This window comes from Canis aureus, chromosome 32, assembly GCF_053574225.1.
Source record: "Canis aureus isolate CA01 chromosome 32, VMU_Caureus_v.1.0, whole genome shotgun sequence".
NCBI lineage: Eukaryota > Metazoa > Chordata > Mammalia > Carnivora > Canidae > Canis > Canis aureus.
The window spans coordinates 34,754,942-34,771,832 of record NC_135642.1 but is presented as its reverse complement, the minus strand read 5'-3'; the positions used below and the strand labels follow the sequence as shown (position 1 = coordinate 34,771,832).

Here is a 16,891-nt window from a genome sequence, read left to right as displayed (position 1 = left end):
CAAGTAGGTCAGCCGTTGGTAGGCTCCTGGTCACGGCCCAGGCAGGGGCACCTGAGGTCCCATTCAGGAGAAGATCTTTCTCTTCAGGACTTTGCTAGAGTTGGTGAGTTGGCCACAAGGAGTGGCCAAGCATAACCCAGAAATACAGCTTCCTTCACTGCCCCAGGTCAGACGTCTCTGCAGTACTGATCACCCATAGGCTGCTGGTACTACCAACTCCACTCTCAAAACTCCGGGGCCACTGTTTCTCTGGGGCTGATACTTAGGAGTGGCCTCCCTCAGTGTCTGTCGAGGCTCACCCTGAAGATTTTCAAAGGAAGGTTTGATCATCTCATCTTTGTCTCTGCTTTTCCCAGTCCAATACCTTTTTAAATACCCAACAACCTAATACTGTACCTGAAGGGGATACTTCAGGGCCTGAGGAAATTCTGAGCCCACCCCCACCCCAAGATTTGTCCCTGAACAAGAAAGGTCAGTCAGGGTGCTTCCTGATGCTCAAGAGTCAGTCTCCAGTGTCATATTCAGCTCAGCCCTCGGGGGAAGGGGCCAGAAGGCAGAACTTGGTAAGGTGGGCAGTGAGAATCCCCGCTACTCCCATCATTTGTCAAGTTGGACATCAGACCCCATTTTACTTGGACCCCTCCCACCCCTGAAGTGGCCCTGGCAGCCTCTTTGGGGTTCCTAGCTGGGAAGAGGGTCAGCAGTTTTCCTAGGACTCCAGAGCTAAACACAGAGCAAAGGGAGGTACCACAGAGCTTCTGGGCTGTGGGGCCCTACAGGAGGTACCCCCAGCAGTCAGCGGGGCCCAGGCTGCCTGGCTGGAGATTCTGTGGGATCCTGGAGCCAACTTGTGGGTGATGGGCTTTCCAGGGAACTCACTGAGGGTCACCCCAACATAGACCAGAGCAGGGCACACAGCACTTATGGCCTCACTAACTACAGGTGAACCCTTTTACAGGAGGGGGCATGGAGACAGGGAAGTCGTGGGGGTATGGATACCTAAAGACCTTAGCTCGTTGCGGCCCTCTCCTGTGGAGTCCTGTGCCTTCTCTCTCCCCTGTCTCCCAGACTGTTGACCTCACCCCCCAAGTCTCCTCTGCTCTCTATTTCCCACTCCACCCTCATCCTCCCCACTGCCTCCTAGTTTGGCAGGTCCCCGTTCTTGTCCAGCTGCGGGAGGGAAGGGGTGGACAGGAGACCACGCGGGTCCAGGGAGGCCTTGCTTACCTTCTCCCAGAGGGTCCAGGCTGTGGAGCATGAGCTGGTAGATGGTGCTGCGGATGGTGCTGTTGTGCAGAGAGGCAGAGCTGCTCCCTCGGGTCAGCACTGCTGGGAGCACTGCCGGGAGCTGAGCAGGGGAGAACCGCACAGGCCTCAGTGGGCCCCTGCCCAAGGCAGGTTAGGAGCCGCCCGAACCCTGCCTCCCGCCCTTGGAGGACAAAACAAAGCCCCGGAGCCTTATCCGGGCCTCCCCTCTCCCCTCACCCCAATCAGGAGAGTTACACTGCTTGCTTCCCCGGCCTCCCCTCACTCTTCCATGACCGGCGCATTCTACATACGGAATAGTTCCCCAGTGATTCCCTCAACAGGGAGCAGTGTCCTTCCCTGAAAATACAGTCTCGTAGAAACACACTCACCCACACACCACACACAGCCCACTGTGGCCGGGTACAGCCCTTTACAGTCACGAAGCATCATCATGCCTTATCATTGCCCCAGCCCCCCATAAGCAAGGCTGTGATCCCCTTCTACAGCAAAGGAAATGAAAACTGGACGGGGCCAGGTGACTTATCCAAGGTCATGTGGGGAGGAAATGAAAGACTCAAAAGTAGCACTGGGGCCTTTTTGATCCCCAGTTGCATTCCTTTCTTTCCTACTCGCAGATGTTCAAGAGACCTTCAGAGGCGCACACATACTCACATCTGTATGTGCAGGTACCCAGACGTGACACACAGAGAAACAGCAGCTGATTTACAAAGGAACGTCCAAAGACAGACCAACCCGGGCTCAGGGCCCCCCTCCCCTCCCCTCCCGCAGCCCCTCCCCCCGACCCTGCCCCATCCCTCTGGAGCTGAACTCCTCTGCCATCTAGTGGCTGTGGTAACACAGCACTTCACAACAGGCCTAGGGATTTTCTTAGGATGAGGAAGATTTCATTCAGGCCCCAGCCTCTCTGCTCTAAGGTTCCCATAATTCTTCCCAAATAGCCCACCGGGCAAAGGCAACTAAGACACAGTTTTTCAGAAACCTCAGACTGCCCTGCTCCCAGTGCCCTTCCTGTGTTTCTCTTCTTTCTGGAGCATTCCAAAGCTACGGTAATTAGGCTTTTAGATCAATTATAGAAGTTGGGGCTTGGGTTCATCTAGTCCACAATCATTTAAAGATGCAAAAGCTCACACAGCAAGCTCGTGGCAGAGCAAGCAATGAGTGACAACAAGTGCCTCCTCCAAGGCGACCTTGGAGGTGACAGTCCCTCCAGCAAAGGAGCCAGCTCCGTCACTGGCTCATCCTGGCAGCATTCCCAGGAGCTTCCCAGGCCTGGACCTGGCCCAGGATCCCCGGCATCAGGGCCACAGTGCCTCAGGTATCTATGGCTGTCCTTGAGACCCTGCGGTGTCCCCAGTTGGCAGACTCCACATGGCACCCACCTTTAGCTTCTTGTTCTCCTGTAGCTCATCCACCGCAACTGCCCCATTGCCTGGCTGCAAACAGGGACAGGAGTCACGCACGGGATGTTTGGAGTGACCCTTGCTCTCTCTCCCTCCCTACATCCCTTTCTCTCCAGGCAACCCTCAGGTGGGAACACAGAACACATCCAAAGATAACCAGGTCTCAGAAGATGTGTTACCATGTCCAAACCCCGGCCTGGCCTTTCACAGCCTGCCTTCCGCCTGCACACAGTTTCCCAGTCAAATGTGTCCCCTGCCTACACTCCAGCAACACCAACTGTCTTTCAGTCCCTCAGACATACCATCTTCTTTACCCACGTTTGGAACCCTCCTTCCCTCGCTCCCCATATTTCAGATCTCCATCTACACATCACCTTCCTCCGGGAAGCTAAGGTGTCGTCTTAGTCTCTTTTATAGATTCCTGTTCTCTTCCTCCACAGCACTTTCTTCAACTTGTTTGTATGATAACAAACATTGTTAACAAACATACAAGTAAATTAACTGCCCCACTAGCATCTTGAAGGCAGATTGCCAATTTCATTTGCCACTGTGTGTGCAGCACAAAAACACTCTTGGGCACTCAGCAAAGGTTCAATAAATATTTGTTGAATGATGCATGAATGCATCAACTTATATCCAATCCATTCCAACTCCTGGTCCCTTGTTCACACCTTTTCCCTCTGCTTCAAATGCCTTCTCCGTTCCTCCATTCCTCCACGTCTACCAGTGTTTTTAGAAAATTCAGGGTGAATTCTTGATAAAGCTCTCCTGACCTGAATGACCTCTTCTACTCCCTCCCTCACTCCAACCCACTATGATACTCTCTCCTCAAAAGCTGTATAACAACAGTAAGCACATTTTGTGTTACCAAAATCTGGCTCTGGGATCAAGTAAGTGCTAGTGTCCTGGGGAAGCTGCAGGGCAGCCAGCTAGGAAATGAGACAAAATCTAAGATGAAGAATCATTAAACCCACAGTACTTCTTGTCTGGACCACTGGCTTTCCATCTTACATTTACTGCTTGATAATGCCATCTGAACTTTGAAAAGAAGCATTTTTTTTAAAACTTTTAACATATGTGAATTATCAATCCAGCTAGACTCCATGTTTTTTTTTTTTAACTTCTGATACAGGCACCCTTGTTCCCCCAACCTGTGGCATGGTGTCTTGTACACAGTAGGTGCTCACTAAAGATGAGCTGAATGAGTAGCTACTCCTATGTAGCTTCTAGTAGCTTCTATCTTCAGTCAGCTAGACAGTTACTAGCTGCCCCCAGTAACTGTCTTCGCCTCCCCCTGTTGGTCTCCAAGGCCAGAACTAGAACTCGACTTGCCTTGCTCCTGTTTCTATTTCAACTCAGAAAATTAAAAAAAAAAAAAGTGCCTGAGCCAGGGCTACTCACCCTCCCATCTACCCAATTTGTTCATTCATTCATTATTTCCTGAGCACCTGCTGTTTATAGGTCAGTGTGCTAGTGCTGTTGGGACACAAAGATCTCTAGGACACAGGTTCCATGTCCAGAAAGGAATTGGGACCCATAATGACAAAGCAGAACGTGGTTCAAGAAATGAGAAGCATAGATAAAGGTGCTGCAGTGGGAGGCACAAGAAGGCTTCCTGAAGTAGAGAGAATTTGAGTAAGCTTTGAAGGATGAGGGAGGTTTGAATGCTGGATATAGATCAATGAATGCAATGAGTAAATGGACGGATGAACAAATGAATACGCAAAAAAATGAATGAAATAGAGCAGAAATAACCAACCTGCATATGAAGAGAGCACTGCTGATTTTCTTAACAAATCCCCTGCTCTTTCACGACAGCCCTGTAAGTCTACTGGCCTACCAACTTACTGACCCAGCCATCTCGTGGTTTATCATGTCCAACCTTCACCCAATGAGTTTTTGGAGGCAAAAAAACTGTGAGGAGCCAGGCTGCCTTTGAAATAGCTATTTCTGTCTGCAGACGGACAGGGGAGATGGACGTTTGCCCCATCGTGCACATGCCTAATGATTTCTCTGCTATTCAGATTTACTCAAGCCAAAATACTTCTCTAGGAGTTCATCATTCTTGGCACACATCAGTGTCTTCTGAGTTCAGCCTGGACTTCTAGCTCTCTGAAGCCTTTCACATTCTCTTTCTCATCCCAGACTACTAACTCCATGAAGCAGACAAGGTTAGTATTATTACTGCTTTTTGATAGGAAAATAGAGAAGCAGAAAGAGTGTGTCACTTGCCCACGCTCACAAAGACAGCATCAAGAGCTCTGATCTCCTGATCCCCATTAGAAGTATGTTGTTGTTGTTTACTAACTCGTATTTCTCCCCAAGCATAAACAAGGTAATGAGGTAAAATCTCTATTCCCTAGTGGCTTTGTTTCAAATTATTGACATTTTAGGTCCATGGACATGAATATTTGTCTCCATTTAGATGTGGATGATGGGCCCATTCATGGGTAGCAGTTGGGGTAGGTAGGTGTTTTCAGAATATGCCCTTAGTACAAACGTATTTCACATCCACCTCTGATACCAATCCATTGCCCCTCCTCTTTCTTCAGCCTTATCACCCCGCCTTCTCCTTCTACTCTTGAAAAGGGGTTGAGGAAACCAAAGAGGATATCTTGGTGCCAGCCAAAACCCCCAGCACCCGTGATGCATCTTGATGATGTTGAGCAGGGAGATCCCTTGCAGCCATTCATGGGAACCTGTGATGGCAAATATGGTGACCTCTCAGGGGGCTTCTCCTCCTGACTTCCAATTTCTATCTCCCACTGATGTAGCAGTTAATCATTGACCTCTCCCCTTCTAGACCCTCCAAGATACATTTCCTGAACCACATTATTAGACTGTGATTTTTTTTTCACATTCATTTAACAAATATTAACTGAATCCTTGGTCTGAGTTCTGCCTTCATCTAGGTTATACTCCTAGTAGGGGACTCTTCAGCCCTTTCCTGAGTATAGTCTTGCACCCTGATCCACACATGCATCTAAGCTGAAAATCCAGAAGTTTACCCAAATTCCTCCCTCTCCTTCACAGCCCATGTCCAATTAGCTATCAGACCTCGTTCCTAAAAGTCCTCAAATTTGCCTCATCTCGGGGCAGCTGAGGTGGCTCAAGGGGTATAGCGCCTCCTTCAGTCCGGGGCGTGATCCTGTAGACCTGGGATCGGGTCCCACATCGGGCTCCCTGCATGGAGCCTGCTTCTCCCTCTGTGTCTCTGCCTCTCTGCCTCTCTCTGTGTGTCTCCCATGAATAAATAAATAAAATAATAAAAAAAAATTGCCTCATCTCTCCACTCTCCTGCCTACAGTCCTGCAAAACCCTCTGACTCTTCCAGTTCATTCTCCATCCCTCAACCAGAGTGCTTTTCTGAACAAAGCACAAATCTTGTCCCTCCCCCGCATCCTAGGGGCTTACTATCCTCACAAGGGAGTCCAGTCTCCTTGGCTGAGCACATAGCAGCCTCCCGCTTACCTCCAGTACAGCACTGTCCAACAGAAATAGAATGCAAGTCACATACATCATTTTAACTATTTTACTAGCCACATTTTTTAAAGTAAAAGAAATGGGTGAAATTAATTTTAATAATATACTTTTTTTAAAATTTTTATTTATTTATGATAGTCACAGAGAGAGAGAGAGAGGCAGAGACATAGGCAGAGGGAGAAGCAGGCTCCATGCACCGGGAGCCCGACGTGGGTCTCCAGGACCGCGCCCTGGGCCAAAGGCAGGCGCCAAACCACTGTGCCACCCAGGGATCCCCTTAATAATATACTTTAACTCACTATACTAAAAGTATTATAATTCAACATGTAATTAACAGGGCAGCCCGGTGGCTCAGCGGTTTAGCGCCACCTTCAGTCCAGGGCCTGATCCTGGAGACCCAGGGTCGAGTCCCATGTCAGGCTCCCTGAATGGAACCTGCTTCTCCCTCTGCCTGTGTCTCTGCCTCTCTCTCTCTCTCTCTCTCTCTCTGTGTGTGTGTGTGTGTGTGTGTGTGTGTCTCAGGAATAAATAAAATATTTTTAAAAAACATGTAATTAACAAAAAATATCACTGAGCTCTTTTACTCTTTGGTTTTCATACTAAGCCTTTGTTGTTGTTGTTGTTGTTGTTGTTTTCATACTAAGCCTTTGAAACCCAGTGTATATTTTATACTTACAGCATATCTCAGTTCAGATTAGCACCATTTCAAGAGCTCATCAGCTCCACGTAGCTAGTGGCCACCATCCTGGACAAGGCAGCTATGGTCTCACAGTATCTCATTCCCTTGGCCTCTCCACAAGGCCGGGAGAGTTCTCACCCCTTCTTCAGTTAGTAATCCACCCCCCCACACACACACACTCCGCTTGTCCTTCAAGATTCTGCTAAGCATCCCCTCCCAGAGGAAGCCTTCCCTGACTCTCTGGTCTGTGGAGATGTTCACTCTCTGCAAGTACTAAATCCCTCAGCACTTTCCTATACCATCACACATGGTATGGCAACTACCAATTTTATTTACCTGTCTTCCCTACCAAGAAGGATTTACCATGGAGCTAATGAAGCTTAAGTTCCAAGGCCCATGTCTCCCCCACACAAACCCTTTTCAAGGCCCTGTATCTAATTTTGTACCAGTAGTTTTATACTCTTTTTTCTTAAAGAGTATCAGGCCCCGTGACACCTGGATCAGCTCCCACTCTGCTAGGCTGAGCTCATCAAGGGCTTGGGATTTTGCCTTTTCTCTCACTGTAACCCCAGACCCTACACAGGCCTCAAAGGGACTCAATAAATGTTTTCTGAACAAATGAACATAGGAGTTCTTTAGGGCACAATCCTAGTGCCTTCTCTTCCCACCCACCCCCTCTCAGCCAGTCCTCAATTTTAATTACCACACATTTGTCGGGGACTCACAATTTTCTTTTTTTTTTCCTTTAAGAATATTTATTTATTTATTCCACAATGAGAGAGAGAGAGAGAGAGAGAAATAGGGGAAGTAGCAGACAGAGAGGGAGAAGCAAGCTTTCTGGTGACCAGGGAGCCCAATGTGGGGCTCGGTCCCAGGACCCTGAGGTCATGACCTGAGCTGAAGACAGATGCTTTACCGGCTGAGCCACTCACAGATTTCTATTCTAGCCCAGACCTTGATCCTGAACCTCAGGCCCATTTGGGCAACTGCCTCCTAGACATGCCCACCTGGAGGTGACAGAAGCACTCAAACTCATCATTCCTGAATGGAAACTCTTAAGTCTTCCTAAAACTGTTCTTCCTCGAATCTGCCCTTTTGCACGGGCTGCTGCTACCATCTACCTTGCTGCTCAAGGTAGATGGTAGTAGCATCTTGACTTCTGCTATCTCACCCTCACGTCCGCTTCATCATCACCAGTCTAGATGATTCTGCCTTCAAAATGTCTGTCAAAGATATATATGTTGGATGCCCACAACAGCCTCCTCCTTCACCCCTGCGCACCTACGCTTCATTCTCTACACAGCAGTTAAGAGCGGCCTTTTAGATGTGGCTCCTCATCACTTCACTCCCTGCTGAGCTTCAGTTAAAATCCAAACTGTCTCTGACCCACAGGGCCCTACTTCAGGGAAGCAGCTGCCACCTCTCCGACGTTATCTTGTGCCACTGTCCCCTTACTCACTGACCACACTGGCCTCTGAGTCTATTCTAGTGCTCCAAGCTCTTTCCAGGCTCAGAGGCTTTGCAAATGCTGCTTCCTCTTCCAGAATGCTTCCCCATGGAGCACGGAGCAATTTCCCTTCTCATCTTGCAGATCTCTGTTTGGACATTTCTCCCTCCAAGAAGCTTCTCCTGTTCTCCCTTGCTAAAGGGGGCCCACTACCTACAGTCACTCTCCACCACACTTATTTCCTTCACAGCACTTGTCACTCTCTGAAATTATCTTTTCTCTTGTGTATCATCCATATGCCCACTCCTCCACACTAAATAATGTTAGATATATACTTCCAACTTACTCAGGTGCCAGAGCATCTAGAAATCATGCTGTAGTTGTAGAACACCATGAGTATCTAATTTCATATTTAGTCCCATCCTATAAACCACGATAAAACAGTATTGTGTGGCATGAATGCATGTAAAAATCTCAATTATAGGCCCACATGCATCCATGGAAACAAGCTATTGGACCAGGCATGCTCAGGTGTTTTGGGTTTTTCTGTTCATACTCGATTGCTTCCTTTTTTTTTTTTTTAAAGATTTTATTTATCTATTCATGAGAGACACACAGAGAGAGAGGCAGAGACAGAGGCAGAGGCAGAGAGAGAAGCAGGCTCCATGCAGGGAGCCTGACATGGGACTTGATCCCGGGACTCCAGGATCACGCCCTGGGCCTAAGGCGGCACTAAACCGCTGAGCCACCCAGGATCCCCTCGTTTGCTTCTTATTCATTCATTTTGTTATCTGCTAGTATTGACTAGCAAGTGAACACTAGAAAAATGTTGTGAATATAAGAAGCCTTAAAATTGAGAATTCTACTCTTACCATCTTTTTCTAACAACTGGGAGGAAGCTAAGTATTCTAGGGGTTAAAGGTGGGAACCCTGGGGCACCTGGCTGGCTCAGTCACTAGAGCATGCAACTCTTGATCTCAGGATGGTGAGTTCAAGCCCCATGATGGGTGTGTAAAATAAAAATGTTTGAATACTATATTGAAAGAAAGGAAAACAAGAGAGAAAGGAAGGAAGGACGGAAGGAAGGAAGGAAGGAAGGAAGGAAGGAAGGAAGGAAGAAAGGAAGGAAGGAAGGAAGGAAGGAAGGAAAGGAGGGAGGAAGGGGGGAAGGAAGGAAGGGAGGAGAGAAGAAAGGAAAGACAGAAGGAAAGGGAAAGAAAGGTGGGAACCCCTCAGCCCAGGCTAGGATGGGCTCTTTGGGAGTTTAGTGGATTCCCTGCAGCCTAGCATGAGAGGGGCACAGAAATACTGGATAGACTTTCCTGTCCACGGGGCTTCCTGTCCACATCCCTGTTGTCTCCACAGCAGGTAGCTGGCTATATAGGCCACTGATAGAAGCCCTTGGAATAATGTCAACCCTAACAAAAAAGGAGAGGACTGGCTCCTGGTTTGTCTGCTTGGAGGGGGGTTATATTGGTCGATTTAATTTAAAAACCTTGCCAGGAAAAAAAAAAATAACAAAACAAAAAACAAAACCAGCCCCCAATGCATTTAGGAAAGAATGGCAGACTTTTCTTTTTTTTTTTTTTTTTTTTTATGATAGTCACGCAGAGAGAGAGAGAGAGAGGGAAAGAGGCAGAGACACAGGCAGAGGGAGAAGCAGGCTCCATGCACCGGGAGCCCGATGTGGGATTCGATCCTGGGTCTCCAGGATCGCGCCCTGGGCCAAAGGCAGGCGCCAAACCGCTGCGCCACCCAGGAATCCCTAGCAGACTTTTCTCCAGAGTTTCACATTCTGAAGTATTGCGAAGTATGATGGGGATAGAGACCCAAAGGGACCCAAAATAGGCTTGTCGCCTCCCCCCTTGCATCTCGGTTTACCACTGGTGCCCCTCAGGCTATATTGCGAATCAGCATCTAGTGCAGATGGCTGGTCCTTTCTAGCTAAGCTGGGAGCTCTCTCTCTAAAGAAAGGCCTGTGGTGCTTCAATCACAGATAGATAAGGCTTTTTAAGCCAGGCTAGTGCATCAGCTTTGCTGTTTATTGGGTTCTGTGACGATGCATGGTCAAGGCAAGTCAGATATTTGTCATCTCGGTCTCGAATAAATACACTGAGAGGTATATACTTTATATTCAGGTGTACCTTATACACAGGCATAAAGTTGCAGAGCAAGCTAAGTTAGACTGTGTCACTAAGAGAGGTCATAAAAGGCGTCCCAAACCAATACATGCCAGTTGGACAATGTTGTCTAAAATATCTTAGCTTTGATTTTTTTTTTTTTTTTTTTTGTTTCAGCCAGTGTTGAAAGAGAGACTGGAAAATTGTTACTATGTGCCTATGTCCGATGCTACAACATTTATTTTTTTCTGGAAATGCTCTTAAGTGAATTCTGATTAGAATCATTCTCCCCCCAAAACTATCCTAATTCTAGATTGTCAGAGAAGTATAAAAACAAAGTGAAAGGCCCTTCAGCTCAGAAACTACAGATATCAGTTGGGTAAATATTCAATAAGAAAATGGGTCATCCTCAGCTGATCTTGTCTCCAAGTTGTTCAGGTTAGAGAACATCTGCAAGTATGTTGTACTCGGTGGCCACGTAGCCATTCCCATTTGTTTATTTAGTCTGCGGGGGCTTTCATACTACAACAACAAAGCTGAGTAGTTGTGACAGAGACTGTATGGCCTGCAAAGCCTGAACTATTTACTGTCTGGCCCTTTACAGTAAATGTCTGCCAACCCCTGCCCTGGGTCATCCCATTCACTTTATAGATAAGCAATCTAAGGCCTGGCTGAAAAGCAGTGACTTTGTAGCACTTTGTACAGGGTTCATTCTATTACAGTTACTTTTATCTAATGCCTGCGGCTTCTGCTGGAAAGGACACAATCTTTTTCCCACACTGCTTTTCATTTAAGCACTTTGTTGAATTGCACTGGCTTGTCCAGAGCAACAGGGGCAGTCTGCAGTGGAGCCTGGGTTAAAACCCAGAAATACAGGAGCCCCTGCGTGGCTCAGTGGTTGAGCATCTGCCTTTGGCTCAGGTGGGATCGAGTCCCACATCGGGCTCCCCACAGGGAGCCTGCTTCACCCCCGGCCTATGTCTCTGCCTCTCTTTGTGTGTGTCTCTCATGTATAAATAAATAAAATCTTCATATAAAAAAAAAGAACAGAAATCCAGCTTCACGAGTGGTGAACCATCATGAGTGGTGAACTCATCACCAGTGGTGAGAACCATCAACAGGCTATGTAACTGGCTGAATTAATGGTCCTCTCTGAGCCTCAGTTTCCTCATCTGCAAAATGGACGTTACAATCTATCCTTGTAGGGCTTTTATGAGAAATTATTGAGATCCTGTGTGTATGGAATAGGCCCTCCATACGTAAAGATTCCTTGCCCACTCCCTTCTTTCTCTACACTGGAGCCCCTGAACTGTTAGGGTTTCCTGAGCAAACAGAACCAAATACTTATGCACCTCCTGCTAGACAAGACCCCTGGCTCACTTCTTTGGGAGTTACAAAGATTGTTTCCCCATTCAGTGGCAATGATGGGCGTGATACCCCAGCCACCCCCTCCATGCCTCACCACCTGGCTGGCCGGCAACAGAGAGGAAGAGAGTGAGAGGCCCAGAGCCTTCCCTGTTCCTGCTTCTCTCCAAAGGGAGCTGGCTCACACTGCCCTCCACTTCTTTTCCTGCTGCTCAGACTTCTCAAACGCCTGTAGCTCTGACCTCACCTCCCCAGCTTCCCTCCTTGGCCCCCCACCACTCTTTCCAGTCGTGCTCCACTTCTCTCTGACTTCTTCACTTTGGAGCACAGCTGATTGAAGAAGCTGCTGCCCTGGCCCCCTGCTCTCCTGGGGTGATGCTCAAAAAGGGGAACCATTCATAGGGCAGGGTATGAGTCAATATGTCAACATGAATGAGAGAGCAAGGTATGTTCATTTTCATGATAAAGTAAACAGTGTACAGGGCTAAGCATGCACTCTCACACAAAGTGCAAAAACGAATGCTGACACAGTTTACAAGATCAGAGATTGGATTTCCAGAGAATTGTTGCATGACTTCCAAACCGAATGGCTTGCCCTCAGTCTGTCTCCCTCTGACCAGGTCACAGGTGTAGGCCAGCCAAACACAGACATAAAGATACAAGCAAAGACAGATCTCTCCCCCGCCCCTCACTGCTCTCCCTAGCTTTTAGAAACCTGAGGTGCAATCCAAATCCAGATGTTTTAAAAATCATTTCAAAATAGTTATAGTTCTTGTTATGTGGACTAATTTTTAGTGAGGGGTTGTTAGTGCTGGGAAGTACTAACTATTGGTTCTTAATTTAATTTACTTTATTTTTTTAGAGATTTTATTTTTGAGCATCTCAACACCCAACGTGGAGCTCAAACTAACAACCCCAAGATCAGGAGTCCTGTGTTCCACCGACTGAGCTGGCCAGACACCCCTAGATTTTTTATTTGAAATAAATACATATTTACTTTAAAGGATAGCCAGTAATTCAACTTGTTGTTGTTGTTGTTTAATAATGCTGTTAATTAAAATTCATACTGGGTTTGTTTCAACAAATAAGAACAGAGTTGTGATTGGCACCCCTCTCACCGGTTGGAAAAGAACTGCTGCTAAGGCCCTAGAAGAGTCTCTTAAGTAGGTTACAGATTTTCCTTTGAAGTCATGATGATGCTTCACTTGCTTGACAAGCTTCGCTTTGATGGTCTAGCCCTCACTAAATGGAAAATTTGGAATTTTTAGAGTTTAAATAAAAACAGAATTACTGATAAGGACTGGGAGGCAAGTCAGAGCATTTTGAAAACCACTGGCCTGTGGGGCATCAAGGTGTTAGATGCTGATTTTCACAGAGTAGAGCGTACCAAGCTTCATGGCCACCCTCAGCAAGGTGTGCTCTGAGGATGTCATTAGGAGGGAGGCCCAGTGTCTTCATACTCAATGATGTCATGCTCTGAGCCTTCCTTTCTTTTTTAAGCCTCTGGCTCCATGTAGCAGTAGCCTGATTGGAAATAGCACTGAATGGGGAGTTAGGATACTGGGTCCCCGTTACAGTCCGGATACCTGCTTGCTGTATAACCTTGAGTAGGACATGTCTCCTTTGGAGGCCATCTGCTAATATGGCAATTGGAGCTCAGTTGACCAGACCTGACAAATAACCACTGTGCGAAGCCAACCAGAATTAAACTCACTTGGACAATGATTGTTAGACAGGATCTTTTGGTGACTAGTTGGACTCTGTCATTTCTGCAAGAGATGGGAAGGGACTCATCCAAGGTCACACAGTTAGAGGCAGAGGCAGATTAGAACCTAGATTTCCTGACTCCTAGTCCTGTGCTCTCACCAGAATCCCACATTGCCTCAAAAATCCTAAAAGAAGTATATTTCATCTCTCTTGTCTCCCAGACATGCTGCTGAATTTGGTTTCCATCCTACCCACTCATCAAAATTACTCTAGATTAAGTGGCTAAGTCCTTCCACTCTTTGCACACAAAATTCTGCTCATACCAGCAGCTTCTCTGAAACTTGAAAAAGGCAGGCTGAGAGCCAACCTTTGCCCAAATTCACCCTTTAGGAGCAGGAAAGAAACAGGGGTCTGTGTTCCCTAGGGTACTTCACTTTAGAGTCAAGGAACAAAAACTTTGAGATGAATTTTCAGAAATGACTACCCACTTTAAATTCATCTTCCAGGTAATTGAACCACACAATATAAACTCAGAAGGAAGGTCCCTCATGGGGGCAAAGAAATTCTTTAAAAATATTTCTGGAGCCAAGAGAAAGCCTCAGGGTCCTTGGAGCTCTGGTGTCTGGCTTCCAACTTGACAAGAGAGCAGGCTCTGCACCCAAGGCTGGCTTGTCAATGGATGACTGGATCTGTTATCTTCTCCGATATATCAAAAACAGAAAGCCTCCCCCTTGTCAGACCCCATCCAAGCCACTAGCTCCAACAAATCTGGAATGTGAACAAAAGGATTAAATGAAACTGAAGGTGCTAGACAAACCCTAAACACCATGCACATGGAAGAGATTATCATTTTTCCCTGCCTGATATCTCCTTGGATATTCTCCAAAGCCCAGCTCAAATGTCATTTCCAAAGACCCAATCAGACCAACCCAAGTTCAAATTTTGGCTCCACTATCTATTTGCTGTGTGACCTTGAACAGTAGTTTAACTTCCTTAGGCCTCAGTTTCTTCCCCTGCCAATGGTGGATCATGATAATAACCATTGGGTGATTGGGAGCTGAGCCAAGGTCACTCTTGCAAAGTGCCTGGCAAAAAATAGGACTTTAAATGTTGAATGAATAGCAAAGGGAACCAGAGGACCTATCTCTTGAGGTCTGACCCAGCACTTTCCACTCTTCAGTCACCGGCTTCTCCTCAGCCTTTTGCCCCAAAGGGGCTACAGAAACTTGAGCCAGACTGTTCTTACCTTGCTGAGGTCCCCTAGAGCCATGACCTTGGCCACTGGCCTCTTGCTGAGCTGCTCCTTCACCCAGATCTCGAGTTGCTTATTCCACTTCATGGTGAACACATAGAAAGCATAGGCCAGCAGCAACAGCAGGCTTTCCCACCAGGCAATGAGGCTGTCCAGGAAGAAGAGAATGAGCATCATCAGGTCAAGGATGTAGAAAGAGACGTCACGGAATAAGGGCCACCACGTGAGATTGAGGATCTCCCGGGAGAAGAGGGCACAGGTGCCGATGACAAAGAGGATGTTGAACACAGCGGAGCCCACGATGGTACCAATGCCCACGTTGCTGTGGGAGATGAAGACGCCAATGAGGGAGGTGAAGAGCTCGGGGGCAGAGCCTCCAGCAGCCATGAAGGTGGCCCCTGCCACATCATCAGAGATCTGTAGCTTATCTGTGATGACACCCAGGGCCGGGACAAAAAACTCGTCGCACACGATGGCCAAGGCCACAAACACATACATCATGCCAAAGATGTGCAGGACCACCCAGCCCTGTCGCCTCTCCTCTATGCTGAACAAGTCTGGGGGGTACTCTGCCTTGGAGTGAAGATCTGGCCAGCCAGGAGGAAGTGCTGAGGGACTGGAACTGGGTGCCTCTGGGATCACGGCTGTTGTCAGGCTGGGGGAGAGGGCGGTGGGCACAGCCGGGGCTGGTTCCACAACCACACAATGATGGACCTGGATGGTTGGATTTGCCCTGACCTCGGAGGTTGATGAGGTCCTGGGTGCCATGGAAGCTTTCTTGGCCAGCCCCCAGAGGGTGGCAGAGGAAATTCCAATGGTGGATGCGCTGGTTCTAAACAAGGGATTACTAACACTCCAGGTAGCAGTGGAAGCTTTGGTTTCTGTTGGGCTACTACTGCCTGTTGTGGTTTCTATTGTCACATGTCCCTCAGAGATGACTGTGGTGTGCTCCAGGACCGTTCCCAGGGAAGTTGTCAGCTTGTTCTTTCCCACTAATATCCGGGGCTTGGTTGATCTGTTATCGTCCACTCTTCTGGTGGTAGTCAGGGTGTTCTTTTCCATCATACTCCTTGGAGAAGTCAAGATGTTTGTTTCTATGTCATTTATCAGGAAAGTTGGGGTGTTATTAATTATTCCCTTGAGGGTAGTTGGGGTGTTTTCCTCTACCATTCTCTTAGAGGGATTGGTCTCTAATATTTTAGTGGTTGTCATAGTTTCACTGTCTTTCACTGTTGTTTTGGGGGTGATCCCATGACTCTTTGTCACTGTCATGAGTGTGGGTGGGACATAATTGCCTACTATTCTACTAAGTGGAGATGGGGTGTATTTCTTCACCTTTCCCCCGGCCTGAGTTGGGTGGTAGCTCTGTATTTCTCCCTTGGGTGGTGTTGTTGGGGTATAATTCTTTACTGTTGGCCTGCTTGAAGTTGGGGTGTAATGATTCAGAACTCTACGGGGTGTGGTTGTGGTATCTTCCTTCCTTCTTTCTGTCTCTGCCTCTGTTGGACTGTAGTTATTCTTGGGTATTGTTGGAGTGATGTTGGCTGTTCTTCTGGGTGGATTGGGGGTATTCTCCACTGTTGATTCACCCCTGCCCACTGTAGCTTGGGGCACCAGTGTGTCACCCTCCATTTCAGAGCTAGCTCTTGGAGGGTCACTGCTCACCATCATCATCTCATTGTTAGGGAGGTCACGGCTGGCCAGTTTTACAGGATGTTGGGAGGAGACTGCTGCCCACAATGAGGGGAGGCCCCAGGGACTCCTCAGGTGCTGGTAGGTGGAACCGATGATCAACATTCCCAACAGGAAGAGGAGGCGACTCCAATGTAGACGCTTTGGCCGGAGTAACCGCCTCTCCCGTGTTCCCATTCTGATCAATTTCCCCATGATGGCCAGTTATGCCTGGTTACAGAAGACCCCTCATTCTGTCCATGGAAAGATGGGGTCTGTTCTCGGATTCAGGTTGGTTATCAGTGAAGATTTCTCCATGAAGCCCAGCCAGGGGGTACCCACAAACCTAGAGAGGGGGAGAAAAAAAAAAGGTTATTTGCCCCTAGAAGGAGAGCTACAATCCATCAAACCCTCACCTACAAAAGAGTGATGACAATTCACGCAGGGGCCTTTGTGCTAGGAGGCAGTTGTTTGTGTTGGAGCAAAACTACCCCTACT

At 47.7% G+C, this 16,891-nt stretch overlaps 1 protein-coding gene across 4 annotated transcripts in view; it reads right to left on the bottom strand.

Annotated features, from left to right (window-relative positions):
- Window positions 1–16,609, bottom strand: part of SLC24A1 (solute carrier family 24 member 1) — a 29,502-nt gene extending 12,893 nt beyond the window's left edge. For 2 of the 4 annotated variants that reach the window (XM_077881543.1, XM_077881545.1), the window contains exons 1-3: window positions 14,717–16,609; window positions 2,645–2,702; window positions 1,228–1,338 (exon numbers count right to left, since the gene is read on the bottom strand). In XM_077881543.1, the coding sequence (XP_077737669.1) occupies window positions 1,228–1,338; window positions 2,645–2,702; window positions 14,717–16,609 (2,062 nt within the window). Of the gene's footprint in view, window positions 1–1,227; window positions 1,339–2,644; window positions 2,703–6,903; window positions 6,911–14,716 lie in introns of all 4 variants that reach the window. The other 2 variants (XM_077881544.1, XM_077881546.1) reach the window with 2 other exon arrangements.
- Between the last annotated feature and the right edge of the window lie 282 nt (window positions 16,610–16,891).